The following is a 16,140-nucleotide window of genomic DNA, read 5'->3' on the forward strand; positions in this document are numbered from 1 at the left end:
GATCAGTGTTGGGTCCCTTGCTGTTTGTGGTATATATAGACGATTTAGACTTGAATGTAGGAGGGTTGATCAGTAAGTTAGTGGGATGACACGATAATTGGTGGGGTGGTAAATAGTGAGGAGAATAGCCTTAGATTACAGGAGGATATAGACAGGCTGGTCAGATGGGCTGAACAGTGGCAAATAGAATTTAATCTGAATACGTGTGAGGTGATACACTTGGGCAGGACAAAAAAGGCACGGGAATACACGATGAATGGTAAGACCCTGGGAAGTACAGAGGATCAGAGGGACCTTGGTGTGCACTTCCACCGGTCCCTTAAGGTAGCAGGACAGGTAGATAAGGTGGTTAAGAAGGCATATGGGATACTTGCCTTTATTAGCCGAGGCATAGAATATAAGAGCAGGGAGGTTATGCTGGAACTGTATAAAACACTGGTTAGGCCACAGCTAGAGTATTGCGTACAGTTCTGGAATCCGCATTATAGGAAGGATGTGATTGCACTTAGAGAGAGTGCAGAGGAGGTTTACCAGGATGTTGCCTGGGCTGGAGAGTTTTAGTTATGAGGAGAGATTGGATAGACTGGGGTTATTTTCCCTGGAGCAGAAGAGATTGAGGGGGAACATGATTGAGTTGTATAAAATTATGAGGGGCATATATAGGGTAGATAAGAAGGAACCTTTCCCCTTAGTGGAGGGATCAATAACCAGGGGGCATAGATTTAAGGTAAGGGGCAGGAGGTTTAGAGGGGATGTGAGGAAGAATTTTTTCACCCAGAGGGTGGCGGGAATCTGGAACTCACTACCTGAAAGGGTGGTAGAGGCATAAACCCTCATAACATTTAAGAAGTATTTGGATCTACTTGCGATGCCATGGCATACGAGGCTATGGGCCTAGTGCTGGAAAATGGGATTAGAATAGTTAGGTACTTGTTTGTCTGGTGCAGACTCAATGGGCCAAAGGGCCTTTTTCTGTGTGGTAGACCTCTATGACTCTACGACTCCCTGCCATCGGAAGTCAGGAACCTCATTGTAATACATCAACATAAGATCAGCCGCTGGACTCATCCCCCTCCCCCCAGCTGGATCGTCCGCCCACGCCAGCGGGAAAACATGCCGGTGCAGAACACATCTTGACAACTGTTACATGCACAATTCAGGACTTACCACCAGGGCCTTGCTCACATCACGGACATCGGAGGAGCAAAAGATGTTGGACCCTGACAGCAACGGGATCCTGAGCATGGCAATGCTGAGTGGATTCTCATGGACGTGGCTCTGCTGCAAAGCAGCTCACAGAAGTTGAAAAGTCACCACTGATGCTCACAATTGATGATGGTCAAGGGGATGGGAAAGGAAGGTCTAGGATCGATTGGGAGAGGAAGAGGTGTCGTGGGGGTGAGGTTGGGAGAGGGGGATGAAGGTGTCAGGGGGTAGAGGTTGAGGGGAGGAGTGGGTAACGCGGAGAAGATGACAACTAGGGAGGTAGGTGTAAGGGGGGGTGGGGTGGTGGAAGGTGTAAGGGAAGGAGTGCGGAGAGGGGAAGGTGTCCAGGGGGAGGAAGGAGCACGGACAGGAGAGGACGGAGCGCGGAGAGGGGAAGGACTCTGGACGAGGAAGGAGTGTGGAAAGTGGAGAGAGTCCGGGGGGAGAAAGGACTGTGGAGAGGGGAGGGAGTAAGGGTGGAGGAAGGAGTCTGGAAGGGGAAAGGAGTAAAGCTGCAGGAAAAAGTGAGAGTGTCTGAGGGAGTCAGGAAAGGGAATGGAGTAAGGCTGGAGGAAGAGGTAAGGCTGGAGGAAGGAGTCGGGGGGAAGGACTAGCGGTGGCAGAAGTAACGGTGTCTGAGGGAGTCAGGAAGGGGAAGGGACTAAGCAGGTGGGGGAAATTTTGGGTGTGATGAGAGGACTAATTGGGGGGAAGGGGTCCGGAATGGGGAAGGGGTTCTGAGGGAGAAGGAATCCAGAGGGGAGATGGGGTTCTGGGGGAAGGGTTCCGGGGGTGGACGGAGTTCCAGGGGAAGAAGGGATCTGGAGGCGGGTGGGGTCCGGATGGGGGGATGTCGAGGTGAATGTGCAAGGGAGGGGTCTGATGAGTCCATGGCTGTCTCCTGGGGATCAAACTGAGGCTGGCATGGTATGAGGGAATGGTGAGAATGACCGAAGGCAAGTGAGGCAGGAGGGTGAGGGTTCAACGGTAGTGGTAGAAGGAACAGCGAGGATAGTTGGTGGGGACTCGGAGGCAGACATGGACCCTGGGGGTGGGAAGGAAGAGATCAGGGCAGGGAGCATGTGAATGATGGTGGGATTTTCAGGAAGGAAGGGAATGTGCATGTTCACCTGGACATCCCGGAAGGAAAAGGGTTTTTGCTGGTAGGTCACAGAGGGGAGGTGGAAAGTGATGCCGGGGAATGAACTGTGATCAGGGAAAGGAAATGGATGAGGGGACGGGAAAAGACTGCGGAGCTTATAAATAAGCAAATCCAGACAATGCTGTCTAAATCAAAAGTGAAACGACAGTCGTGGTGGGCAAGATCAGATGCTGGATGCGATTGTGATCATTGGGTGGGCGGAGATGTAGGTCAGCTCAGATAAACAACAAAGCAAACTCTGGCAGGAAGCATTCAAAATGTTTAGGACATTTAGGTGAGTGTGATACGTGAAGGATCCACGTATGTGGGAGAGTGCTTGCACGAGGCTCCGAAAGATCCTGCCACACATACACTTCTCCCTCCGGAATCACTCGTTGGCCCGCTCCTCCCTCTGCAGTGGCAGAGGACGAAGTTGAGGGGCTCACAGGCAAAGGGGACGCGGAAGGAGAGGACAGCTTCTGAAATTCCTGAGTGGATGATCCAGGGGTGCTGCTCCTCTTCCCTTTGGATGCCTGGGCGGCCCGGCCTGACTCCTTGAGGAGAAAGAGAACCTGGTGCCCCATTTCTTTCTCGCGTTGCCACTGCAGGAACTCACCCATGGCTCCCGCAATCGAGTGCAGGTCTGTACACATCATCTGCTGGACCAGGGTCTCCATGGCATCCGCCATCTTCCCCATGGAGACCTCAATACATGCACATGTAGGCACCACTTCATCAACGAACTGGTGGACGCACTCCTCCAAGTCGCCCACCACTCTGTTGAGGACTTCCAACAGCTCTGCGAGATGTTCCCAAGTCTTCTGCTGACCCTCCAGGATGAGTTGGAAGGCCAAATCCAGAGGCTCGTCATCTGACTCGGACCATCACAGATGCCTGATCCTCAGCAGTCCTCCGAATGCCGGGGAACTCGGCTGAACATGCCTCCTCCTGCTGCGGTAATGTGTCCATGTAGTGACAACCAGATTGTGAACCCGGGCCTGCTCTAGATTTAGGTCCCATCGAGGTGTGTGTCTCTGCGCTGGTGGAGGGTGTGGGTAAGCGCTGTGACAGGTCTTCCAGGCTGCTTATTTCCAGCCCTTCAATGGAGGAGGTGTCCTCCTGGCTAGAGATGAGGACATGGATAGAGCTGAGGGACCGGCTGGCTGAGGGTGTCGGTCGCTTGGCAGAGGTCCCTGTGAACCAAAGTAGAGGTAATTAGTTCATGGCAGCAGAAAAGCAGGTGCGAGAGCACTCACAGTTGTGTTGAGAGAGGGATGATGTGGTGCAGGATCCTCAAGTGGGCATTCGCCACCAACCTCATCGTCGCCACAGGCCTCACCAGTCAGCGTGATGGCACATTCCTCAATGTGAGTGAGGGGCCTAATGTGGGCCACTCCACCTCCGATCTGGGACCTCTCCCTCCTGATGTGAGCAGGCTTCTGCATAGAAATAAATGGAGGCAGTGTAAGAAGGACGCATGGCACTGCATGGAATGTTTGTGTGGTGAGTGGAGCCATGGATGGGATGAGTACACAAGCTCAAGAGGATATGAGCCTGATGGAGATGTGAGGGTGTGTGTGAGAGTTAGTGGTGTTGTCTCTTGAGATGTCAGATCCCTGTAGATATGTGATGGGTTTGTCAATGTGTGAGTTGACATACCTTGGCGGAAGAGATGAGACCATTCATTGCGTAGTGGCACTGGGTGGCTGTCCTCTTTTGCAGGCCATTGGCGCTGACCACTGCTGCCACTGCCTTACATGCTAGATTGGTGATGCCACTGCCCATCCTCTGGCCAGAATGGGGGTAGAGGACATCACAGCGGGCCTCTGCTGCGCCGAAAAGGTGCTCGAGGGATGTGTCACTAAACCTGGGGGCTGCAGTCTTTTTGCTTTTCGGGGCCATCCTGTTTTCTGTGCAGCAATCATGAGCTGGAAGCACTGAGAGACATATACATAGCCGGACTTTAAATATGGCACCCGTCGTGATGAAGCAGCGAGGGATGGCGTGGTGGGCGAATGAGAGCCTGCCCGCCATGGAAATGACATGTTTCCCAGGAATGCATAATTAATGCAGCAAGTTTGGGACGATATGGCATGAAAATCCACCATTGCAGTCAGCCCACTACCACACTTAGAGCAAATCTGGGACAATTCCACCCTTGGTCAGCTGTACAGGAGATGGCAGGAATCTTCCACAGAACCAGACTTCGAGGAGGTTTAAATATAAGGCAGGCTTTGTTGTCAGCCTAGAGTCTGGGTTTGGTATTGACAGGCTGGATGTTTAACAGCAGACTGCCCTGGGAGTCCAGGAAAGTAACATTAAAACTTTCCAAAAGCCAATGGAGCTTAGGTCATGTGATCTTGCCCATTGATGAGTCAGTTTCAGGGTAACAATCAGTTTCTACGCCTCTGGTCAAAAACCATTGTTCACCTTAGGAGATAGATGGTGGTTATTAGCGTCTCCGCAGATATAACGAGTTTCGATGGCTCTCTCTTTGTTATAAGTCCTGGCTTGGAAGACAGACCAGCTGCTGCTCTCTTATTTCATTGATTGTACTGAGTCCACCCAATGATAGGTGTGAGATTCCATAAGGATGAGGGTTGAGCTTTGTCCTGCAATTACTGTTGGAAGTTTCCAGGACTGTAGCCAATTTGCAAATCATGTGACCCCTAGCAGCCATGTTTTTGGTCCAGCAAAGTCCATTTTTAAATAAGCAGAAAGTAAGATTTGATTTAAACAGTTTATGATTCATTTCCTGTCTTATGGACATGACATATTTATCTAGTGTGAAAGCATTTCACAAAAGTATTATCAAACAAAGACAAAAGCAAAATACTGCGGATGCTGAAATTCGAGCCACATAGGCAGATGTTAGGACAATGACAAAAAGCTTGGTCAAAGAGGTATGTTTTAAGGAGCTTCTTAAAAGGAGGAAAGAGAGGTGGAAAAGTATAGATCAGGATTTCCAGAGCTTAGGGCCTCGGCAGCTGATGGCACAGCTGTCAACAGTTTAACAATTAAAATCAGATGTGTGCGAGGACCAAATTGGAGGATTGCAGATATCTAGCTGGATTGTAGATGGTTAAAGATAGGGAGATACGAGGTCATGGATGGATTGGGGCTTATTGAGGCCATTGAAAAAGTCATTAACATCATTAATGGACCTGCCCGCCCAACCTTAAGGTTGGCGAGCAGGCCAGGAGCCCTGGAGGCTTAAGAAAAAGCATGAAACCTCATCCACGGGCGGGATGAGGTTTCATGAGGGTTCTTAAATATTTACTAAAGGCTTCAATAAAAGTTATGGACATATCCCAACTCATGTGACAAACAAATCTTGCTATCATTTGTTTAATAATTTTTAATTTGGAGCCAATCTCCCTGAGGCAGCACTTAGCCTCAGGGAGATCAGTGTGCTCTTTCACACACATGCGCGAAAGAGCGCACTCCAGGCTGAGGGAATCCCCCCTGCCGCCTGCACAGGGACCGCATAGCACTTCTTGGCGGACGTCACGCTGGGCGGGCCTTAATTGGCCCGCCCACGTAAAATGGCGGTACGCCCCCGATTGGAGGCGCACCTGCCTACGCCCAGTCCTGCACTTCACCCCCAACAGGGGGAAAAGTTTTTCCTAGGTTTGGAACATTTCCTAAGATTATGGCCTCCTCTCTATGTCACATTTCTGGTGGTGTTGTTTCCAGGTCCAGCATAGGAGTGGAAACTGAGGGAAGTGCACATAGGACTTAACCACTCCCAATTCCACCACTTACATGGAGCAAGGTGGGCAAATGAGATCAGAGTGAGGTGCTCAGGGACAAAATCCAGGTGGGCAATGTTGAGGGTAAAGTAGTGAAACAACACCTCCCTGCCCCATTTCTTTCAATTGCTACCATAAAACCAAAAAAGACTTTATATGTAAAATCCAGGCCAGAATCTCCTTTAGAGGAAATAGAATGGAGACTTGGAATAACAGGCTTTGTTTCATTAGATAGTGAATCATTTATTAATGTTTCCACAAAAGTGGAAAATCAAATTTGCAGGTATTTTCCCTAGTAATCTCTGTAACTAAGCACGGTTCTCTGTGTTACATTCCAAAAGTTCTTGTTTAGCTTTTTTTAGGCCACTGAAACAAATATTTGTTTTCAAGATTGAGAAGTTCAGCTTAGTTGTTATAATGTCACCTGAAAAATTATTTTATTTCTTATAGGAATCTTAACTTGAAGACGCTCCTGGCTCTTGGAGGATGGAATTTTGGTTCCAACCGGTAAAAACTGCATTAATGAAGTATATAAATGTAACAAATATAGTGTTGTAAATTATTTCCTTAACAGATGGTCAGATTTCATACAAACGTGGTATGTAAATTTTCACGATACAATCAATCAAAAAATATGAGCCACAGAATTTTTCAAAAAGCCGCAAAGCTATAAAAGGAAATTGGCTGAGTAGAGAAACTGAGCCAATTGGAAAAATTGGCCAAAGAACCCGACAAGACCAGAGACATGGAAGCCCTACCAATCTTAACAGCAGTGCCTCATTAACATATTATAGAGCCACTTGGCTGCTGGTCAAATGGACAACTTGGCCATTGGGTAGGAGAGAACACTGGCGGCTGTTGGCAGCAGCCGGGACCTCTGAGGTTGATTCCTGATTTATCCTTGGCCTGAGCCCTGCATTTTAAAATTTAAAGGGATGGAATTGGGTCAGGTTTCTGGGTCCTGATATTGTAGCAACGCACCCTCCCACCCTCGCACCTCAATCTTCTGCCCGTCAGCGGAGAGGTGGGGGTTCTGGTGGTGTTGGTGGAGGTTAATATCAATGCTACTGAACCCAGTGATAATATTCCCTTTCCCCATTGCTGTCCTGCCGAGATCACCTGACAAAGCTTGGATCAAAGACTAAGGCCCAGGTTTTTGCAGAGTCGTGGAGACTCATGGACATTCCAAAATGGTGGGCAGAATCCAAATTCGGAAGTCCTGCCCACATTTTCGACAGATCTCATTTTCGCCGGTAGGGTAAAGAGGGAGGGGTGTGACTCACACACGAGAGAAGTTCAAACTCAGCAGGGTCATTTGAACTTAGTACTGAATTTTAAAAGACACCATTTTCACTGTAGCAAGTGCCTTAATCCAGTGTGGGAGCCACAAATATTTAGACGTAAATGCAAAGGGCATGATTTGTAGAACTGTCATTATGTGAAGTTATTTAAATCCCCTGCCCTTTAAAAATTAAACAAAAAACAGGCTACCTGTGTCTTTGAAAGTTAAAAAAACTGTTCTAGCAGTTACAATGGCTAGAATTTTCCGCGCTCACTGATGGCGGGCGTGATAGGTGGCGTGAGCAGACAATATGGCGCAATCGGTTTCAAGATGACGGGAAGGCAAGTCGCGATTGTACTCTCAGCCCGCCAACGGCGGACCGCATTTCCTGTCATTGGTCGTCGGGAACCTCATTGTAATACATCAGCATATCATTATCAGGCCATCCCGCCAGGCTCTTGCACCCCTACTGGATCGTCGGTCCATGTTGGCAGGAAAACACGCCGATGTGTTTCACAACAGCACATAAGCGATGTGCACTTGGCGGCCTGCACTTCGAGTGAACTGGAGGTGAGTGCACAACAACGTTCTGCAGAGCTCGCCAGGGTTACCTGTTGCTTTGCAGGCTTCAGGGGTGCTGGGGGGTCGGGCTTAAGTGCAGCCCTGCCCCTGAAGAGACTGGTAGTGGGGAGCGGTGGTGGGGCTGAGCACTGTAATGGGACTTCAGGCAGTGTGTCTCCAGATTCCTTTTCAGAGGTTTCTTCAGGGCTTGATTGGAGGCCCTGGGTCATGGACTCTGTTGGCTGTTTGGCAGATGTGCCGAAGAAAGCAAGGAGAAATAATTAGTGCATGGCAGTGGCCTAAGAAAGAGGACACGTCACCCATGGCATGGTTGTTCGATGGATGTTGCACTGCTGGATCCTCACTTGGTAGAGCAGCACCAACCTCACCGTCAGCACAGGACTGGTCCCGGTCATCACCGGCCAGCTGGATGGCTCTGTTTTCAAAACCCGTGAGGACCTGGATTTCGGGCATTCCACCACCAGTCTGTGACCTCTCTCTTGTTGTGTACCAGTTTGCCCTGCATGGATAGAGATGACAAGTACGCCTGGCCTGTGTGGGTGTTGAGTGGTCCCATGGATGGGATGAGGACAATGACGGTGAGTGTGATAAAGTTAAAGGTGATGTCCCTTGAATCAGCAGTGAGTGCGGGCCCAGTGGATATGTAATGGATTTGTGAGTTGAGTGATGAGATGTGATTTACCCTGGCGAAATGGAGGAGATCATTCATCCTCTTGCGGCACTGGGTGGCTGTCCTCTTTTGCAGGATGTTGGCACTGACCACTGCTGCCGCCGCCTCCCAAGCCAGGTTAGTGCTGTTGCTGCCCATCCTGCTGCCAGATTGGGGATAGAGGACATCCCGGCAGGCCTCCACGGCTTCCAAAAGTCACTCAAGAGATGTATCACTGAACCCGGGGGCTGCAGTCTTCTGGCCTTTGAGGGCCATGTCTTCCGTGCAGCAATGGTGAGCTGGAAACACTGAGATGTGTGATTGCAGCTGGACTTTAATCATGGCGCCCCGCTTGAAGCAGCGGCGGGGTGATGGCGGGTGGGCGAATGAGACCCTGCTCACCATGGAAACGGCGTGTTTCCCAGGAGTGCATAAATAATGAGGCGGGTTCGGGACGATACCGCATGAAAACCCGCCATCATGGCCAGCGGGTAAAACATAGTCTTACCCGCCCACTACCGCACTTAGTGCAAATATTGGAAAATTCCTACAACAGCTCTTTATTGACATTACCCTAAGGGCTCCTTATGAATACTTGACTGCTTTCCAAAACCTATAAGTATATCAGCAGAGGGGCTTTAAGCTCACAGTTCAATAGATAACTCAGAGGTTATTAAAGGGTTAGCTAACTTTGATGTTGGTTATGCTTAGGAGTTTGACTTCATAAGGGATTAAGCACTTAAGATTCAAAAGTTTTGAATGTGCTTTCTTATTATAGTGAAGGCTGTAATAGATATTTAGACTTTTATTTTATTTCATCTCAACAGGCCGCCTGGGTGTCATCAGCCACGGTCTCTGCGGTTAGCTCTTGTCCCTGAGGATCGATCCTTGCGGCTTATGTAGACCCTGGAAGATTCCAGGGATCTGTGACCCAATGAGGATGTAGGCGTCATGCACACTCCCTGGAAACTGCAGACACCTGCAGGAGGTGGTCGCATACCAGCCGCACATGTGTTACCGTGTGTAGCGATAGAGACCTGAGCACCACATGGGTGCAGTCAATCGCACCCTGCACCTGTGAAAATCCCGAGATCCGGGAGAATCCAATGGCCCATGCATCCTGGCTGTCACGGTCCCATGCAAAATGCATAAGTTTGTATGCCTTCAAGAAGATGGCATCTGTGACCTCGTGGATGCATTTGTTGGTGGCGGCTTGTGATATCCCACAGAGGTCACCTGTGGAGCCCTGAAAGGAGACACTGGCATAGAAATTGAGCGCCGCAATCATTTTCACAGCCATTGGCTGTGGATGCCCTCTATGTCCTCTTGGCACCGAGTCCTGCAGTGAGTGGCAGGTGTGAGCGACCAGTTCCCTAGATATGCGCAGTCTTCGGCGACACTGGTTCTCAGTCAGCTGCAGGAATGACAGGCAGCGCCTCTAGACCCTGGGTGTCGCTCGTCGCCAACCAGCCACAGCTCACTGTCACTTCTGGGCAGCGTGTGCGGGAGCCTCAGAAGCCCCTTCTTCTTAAGGTTGCTGCTCCTGCCTTTGCATGGCCAGGAGCCTCAGTCGCTCTCTCCTCCATCTTCTCCGTTCTCTGTAGGCCATCAGCCATACAGCTAGGTCACCAGGCTCCATGCTCCTGATGTGGTCCTCCTGCGGCATGAAAGAGAGAGAGGCATGGTTAGCATGGATGCACTTAGCACCTTTCCTGGCCCTGTGTGATGGCCCGTTAATGCTTCCCGGAAAGTGCTGGCCACCCCTCAGATGGCCAGAGATGAGTGCACTGCATAGCTGCCCTGTCAGCCTGCGACATGGGGGAGACTGCTCCTAACCAGGATGCTGACATTGCAAGGAGCTGTGAGCACCTCCCACAGTGACGGCTACATGGCCAGCATTGGCGAGGAGATCGTACAACGTGTGCCGTCCAACTGTTCCACAGTCCAGCAAAGTGTTCACGGACTTGCAGTCTGTGCCGAGGGGTTGGGGTAAGGTCTGGAGCGCTTGGTGGCACTTTGGTGCCTCCATGTTGCTTGCATGGGCAGGCAGCCTAGGAGCTCGACCCCAATCACATCACTGTGGCTGCGCCAGAACTGTCTCAGTTGCAGAGAAATGGTTAGTTAATACAGCTGTCCCTAATGCATGCCCCCCCACCTTGATTTTTTTGTGCATGGGATCCAATGCCAAGGCAGCAGTTGCCCACCCCCACGACAACAGTCGCCCCCGAAGCGGGGCAGCAGTTGCTCCCAGACACCACACCAACCCCCTCCCCCCTCCCTGCCGACAAGAGTTGCCTCCAAGGCTGGGCAGCAGTTGTCCCCGGACACCCCCCGCCACCCCCAACCCCCATCTCTGACAACAATCACCTCTGTGGCAGGGCGACCCTGCGCCCCTGAAGCCTGCAAAGCAACAGGTGACTGTAGCGAGCTCTGCAGAATGATGCTGTTCACTCACCTCCAGTTCCCCCAAAGTGGAGGTCGCCAAGTGCATGTCGCCTGTGTGCTGTTGTGAAACATGTCGACGTGCTTTCCCGCTGACGTGAACGGACAATCCGACGGGGGTCCAAGAGCCTGGCAGGATGGCCTTTTAATGATATGCTGATGTATTACAACGAACTCCCCGACAACCATTGGTGGGAAACGTGGCCTGCTGTCAGTGGGCTGAGCGGACAATCACGACCTGCCTTCCCGCCGTCGTGAAACCAATTGCACCATATTGTCCACACATGCCACCTTTCACGCCCACTGCCAGCAGGTATGGAAAACTCCGCCTTTAGTCCCAGAATGGAAAATCCCACCCAGAGGGCCTAGATGTTATCGATACAATTGGGAGAACGTCCCAGAGAACCGAGGTCAGCCTTTTAAACAGCCAGCCTCAGCATTCGGCAGCTCCTATGGTTGCCTCTAATCTCCATCCGAGGCAAGCGACCCGAGTCTAGCCTGTACCTGTGCCCCCTGGAGCAAAACTGCCCCACCATTTGTAGGAGTTTCTCCCTAGGCGGGTGGGGCAAGCCAGGAAATTTCCCGATTCCCGCTACCCATCTTGGAGCGATAATCCAGGCCTAAATCTGGAATTTTGCATGTCTGCATTTTATAGTACAATACCAGTTATACACAGAGCTGCTTCTACAAACATGTATAGCAATAATTTCCAAGCTATACACTAAGAAATGTTGAATTGCAGACTATTAGATTCAGAAAATAATTATTTTTGTTTAAACCAGCTTAAGTTTAGTGTCTGTCTATTTTGTGTGTCCATATATTAACATCTATTAAAAAGGCGCTTGTTGTTTGTGTTTTTCCTGCAAAATGTGCAATTTCTCCCAAGCTGATGAATTTTAAATAGAACATGCCACGCTACATGCACTTTTATGTTTACATTGTGCTAAATATGACCAAAATAACACCATCAAATTTTTAATTTCCTCCTACCCCTCTGGATCCTCCCTCAGTTATAATAGGATGGTGTCTACTCCGACAAGTAGAGCAACATTCATCAACTCTGTGATTAACTTTCTGAAAAAGTATAATTTTGATGGTTTAGATCTGGATTGGGAGTATCCAGGTACTAAAGGAAACCCGCCAGAAAACAAACAACTGTTCACTAGTTTGGTTGTGGTAAGAAAAACAGCTTTCACTTTTAAAACATGTCAGATGTGCAGTAATATATAATTATTAATTATTTAGTGCTATATGTCCTCAAATCAATAATACTTTGCTTGCCTTTTTCCACTTGGATTTATTTTCATCTAAAGTGACTAAAAGAAATCTAACAGCGTTGTTATCCTGTTAAATGACTAATATTTTATTTTACCAGACTTAAAACAGAAGAGAGTTAAGCAGTGATATTGGTTGTGTTATAGTGACACTATTGGATCATCAATTGTATCTGCTACTAACATTTTTAGGTTTGTTATTTAGCAACCAGATTGCTTGTTATACTATGACAACTGGATTAAGTTTGAACCTGCAATTGATTTGTCAGTATATCAAATTTACTCACACCTAAAGAGATGAAACAGCAGAAAAAAATAGTTTCACTGCAGAATTTGTGGGGTAATTGTATGATCTTAGCCTAAATTTTAACCCGGGGTACATGCTGGTTAGAAATCCCGTGTGAGGCCTGGGACATTTTAACTCATGGGCTACCTTAAATGTATCTACACGGTCTTCCACCAGAAGCCAGCAGGAATTCCTCCTCTGGCCATCTACTGCTTTCTGCCAGATTTCATCAGTGTGTTTTGTGGGACAGATGACATCATCAGGATATGGTTTCAAAATATTAAATAGGCCTAGGGCAGCCAGAGCTCTTATGCCTGAAATATGTTCCATTAAAATGGCAGCTGGCTGAAATGCAGCATGAATCTCTCAACCAGAACCAGGCAGGCTTGGTTAAAATCAGGGCCTGAATTTTACCCTTGGCAGATGCGCGCGATCGGCGGGCCTGGGATCAATCGGGATAAAAGGCCCACACATGCGATCAGCCTCCCAACCGGGAAGGGCGGGGCCTGTTGGGCGCCGGGTCCAATGGCGACCCAGCAAGTAGTTTAAAAATGGCACAGGCAGCTCCTCGAAGGCTGTCAGGGAAGAACATATCTTCTGCGTGCTGAAGACCGAAGCTATAGCTTCTACTGCAGCTGGAAATGCACTCGGGAGAGCAGGTCGGATCAGCATTCTGCTCCCCGGTTTTCGGACAAGTGCCTTGCAGTCCTCCTGGAGGAGGTGGCTGCCAGCAGGGACACTCTCATCCCCAGAGATTGAAGGAGGAGGCCACTGCACCTGACAAAGAAAGCTTGGGAGGAGGTGGCAGCCCAGGTCAGCAGCCATGACATGCGGAGTACATGGGTGCAGTGCCACAAAAGGTTTAATGACCTGCTGCGCTCGGGAAGGGTGAGTACCGTGTTGGCATGGAGCAGTGTGGGGAAGTGTTAAGGTCTAGCTGTCCTCCCTGCAGCTCACGGGTGATAGAGTCTGAGTGCCAACTGTCAATGATGCCGAAGCTGGCCAAGGGTGTGAGCCCTGTCTGCTTGGACTGAGTGCCTTGTGGCTCGAGGGCTACGACTCAGATGTGTCCTGCAAGGTATTCCTCAAGTTGGGCTAGCCAGGCTGTAATGGTGCTGTAGGTAGAGAGTGGACTAATCAATGCTCCTCTGTCCTTTCAGGAGAAAATGAGCCATTACAACATTGGGAGGTCACGGACAGGTGAAGGCTCCCAAACCTCCTCATCCTTACAAGATTTGAGCAGTCAGCCAGTCGCAGAGAGGCTGGGGTGTCAGACAAAGGTAAGAGTGCAATGCACAGAGGTGAGAGTTTCGAATAGTGCAAACATACTTGTGTAGTTTCTTCATTGATAGGATACTCAAAATTGGAGTCCCCATTGATCATGGAAAGATAATGGTGCCATGATGCAGATCTCCATTGTCTCCAGGGTGCCTGGCATGCACAGTGACAGTATGATGTCTTAACCTAATGACATGTCATTGTTCTCCCTTAGATCTTCCAGCACGCACTCATTTGCAGGACCCCGAAGTGCCACCCTTGACGCCAGGGGACCGCCGGGCTTCAGCTGCACCTGCATCACACCTGTTCTCTGAATCAGGCACCAGCGCAGATATTAGTACCTCGGTAGGCATTAGATCATCGGTTAGGATGTCAGAGCACAGCGGTGAGGGGACTTCACATTCACATGAGGAGCAGGAGGAGGCAGAGAATGCCCAAGGCGCTGGCAGTCTGAGGACTGCTGGAGACCAGAACAATGCTGAATTGAAGGCAGATGATAAGCCTCTAGAGTCGTCCATTAGACAGCAGATGCTTGATTTCCAGAAGGATGTGCAGGAGGATCTGGCAAAAATCCATGAGGGTGTACATGTCATGGTCTCTGTTATGGAGGAATTCATGCAGAGCATAAGAGTGCGTTGACCCTCATGGCTGAGCGCACTGCCTCCTTTGTTGAGAGACTGATGACTCTTATGGGGTGGCAGCTCCAGGAACAGAATCAGAGGTTCCTGGGGTTGCTCTCAGACCTGAAAACCCTCACACAGTCAATGACCTCAGGTGGTCAGTGCCAGTGTGGGAGATGGATGAGGCACTCAGAATCCCAGCTAGGTGCCAGTCCATCAGTGGCAAGTAGGGAGGTCCACAGTGACTTCATGTTGGTGCACAAGCTGCTTGTCGTCTCTGCGGGCTCCCCTCAGGGCACTCTGGATGATGGCAGCAGACCTCCGCCCCTCTGCCGGTGACCATGGCATCTGATGAGGCTGCGATGACTGGGGAGATGCCAACCGTGGCACTGGCACAGGCTCCACTGGCCAAAGGATGACTGCCACAGTCATCAATGCCAACAGGACAGAAGAATGCCACAGCCAGCGAAGGGAGGTAGGGGGGTGAGGGGGTCACCAAGACGTAGCACCCGCAAACTAAGTTTAAGGCACCATGAGTGCAAGAGGGACTAGTCATGGGTGATCTTCTATTCTGTAATGTTTTGTTTATGTTTACTGGTCTGGGAATGAAGACCAGAGAAGGATATGTTAATTTGTTTGGATTGTGAAAATGATATAAATTTTGTTTTTGTCATAATGTTCTGTGTATGCTTCACTTTTCTTTGATGTAGGTTGTGCCAGTATATAATGCTGGATGTGAGTGGCTCTAAACTTGATTGCACAGGCACTGAGTGGACTTTGGGTTCAAATGAAAGGGTAATTTCAGACATCTGGGATGGAAGCGGCAGCCTTGGCATGAGGTGGAAGTAGATCTTTGACAGCCTACCTGAAAGAGCATTGGATCAAGGGGTCCTTGGTGTCCCCGCTTCCCTGAAGATACAGAGGTCTGCCTCCATGCCCTTAGCATTCTCCTCATCCTGCTCCTCTTCTGACTCACGACTGGATTTATCCTCTTTGGCCTGTGGAGCTGCCTCAAGATCCTCTTCCTCCAGTGGGTTCCCCCTTGCCAGTGCTAGGTTGTGGAGAGTGCAGCATGCGACCACTATCAGTGACACCCGCTCTGGGGGGTATTGTAGTGCTCCCCCTGAACGGTCAAGGCATCTGAAGCACATCTTCAGAAGACCAATGGTCCTCTCCATCATCGCCCTTGTGGAGGCATGACTCCTATTATAACGCTGCTCTGTCTCTGTTCTTGGGTGGCAGAGAGGCATCATTGTCACGAAAGTATAATAATTCTTATAATATTATTGTGATTTATTGTAAAAGTAAGTTAATAGTGGGGTTTGGATTGTTCCTGTGTGTGTGTGTGTATGTGTGGGGGGGCGGAGGGGGGATTTAATTGAATTGGAAAAAGGCTTTGACTCATCAAAATAAGCTAGGTTTGAAATGCTAAATACATAAACATGGCTGAAGTTTTAGAAAGTGAGGTGAGGAGATTTTGCATTTTTAGATAAATCAGGATAGTTTGAATTTCAAAGAGTTGGTAGGGTGTTACACCTAGCCAGAGAAGCTAGGCCAAGCATTCTATTTATTTTCCCCAAAGATTATTGACAATATTAGCACCATGAATAGATTTATATTATTTTAGG

The 16,140-nt window shown here is 49.4% G+C and overlaps 1 protein-coding gene across 1 annotated transcript in view; it reads left to right on the forward strand.

Annotated features, from left to right (window-relative positions):
- LOC144684068 (acidic mammalian chitinase-like) overlaps positions 1-16,140 on the forward strand; it is an 80,018-nt gene that overhangs the window by 27,283 nt on the left and 36,595 nt on the right. Inside the window, exons 4-5 of the mRNA XM_078547783.1 lie at positions 6,550-6,606; positions 12,065-12,230. Of these exons, the coding sequence (XP_078403909.1) occupies positions 6,550-6,606; positions 12,065-12,230 (223 nt within the window). The remainder of the gene's footprint in view (positions 1-6,549; positions 6,607-12,064; positions 12,231-16,140) is intronic.

The sequence above is a fragment of the Cetorhinus maximus genome, chromosome 8 (genome assembly GCF_964194155.1).
Source record: "Cetorhinus maximus chromosome 8, sCetMax3.hap1.1, whole genome shotgun sequence".
NCBI lineage: Eukaryota > Metazoa > Chordata > Chondrichthyes > Lamniformes > Cetorhinidae > Cetorhinus > Cetorhinus maximus.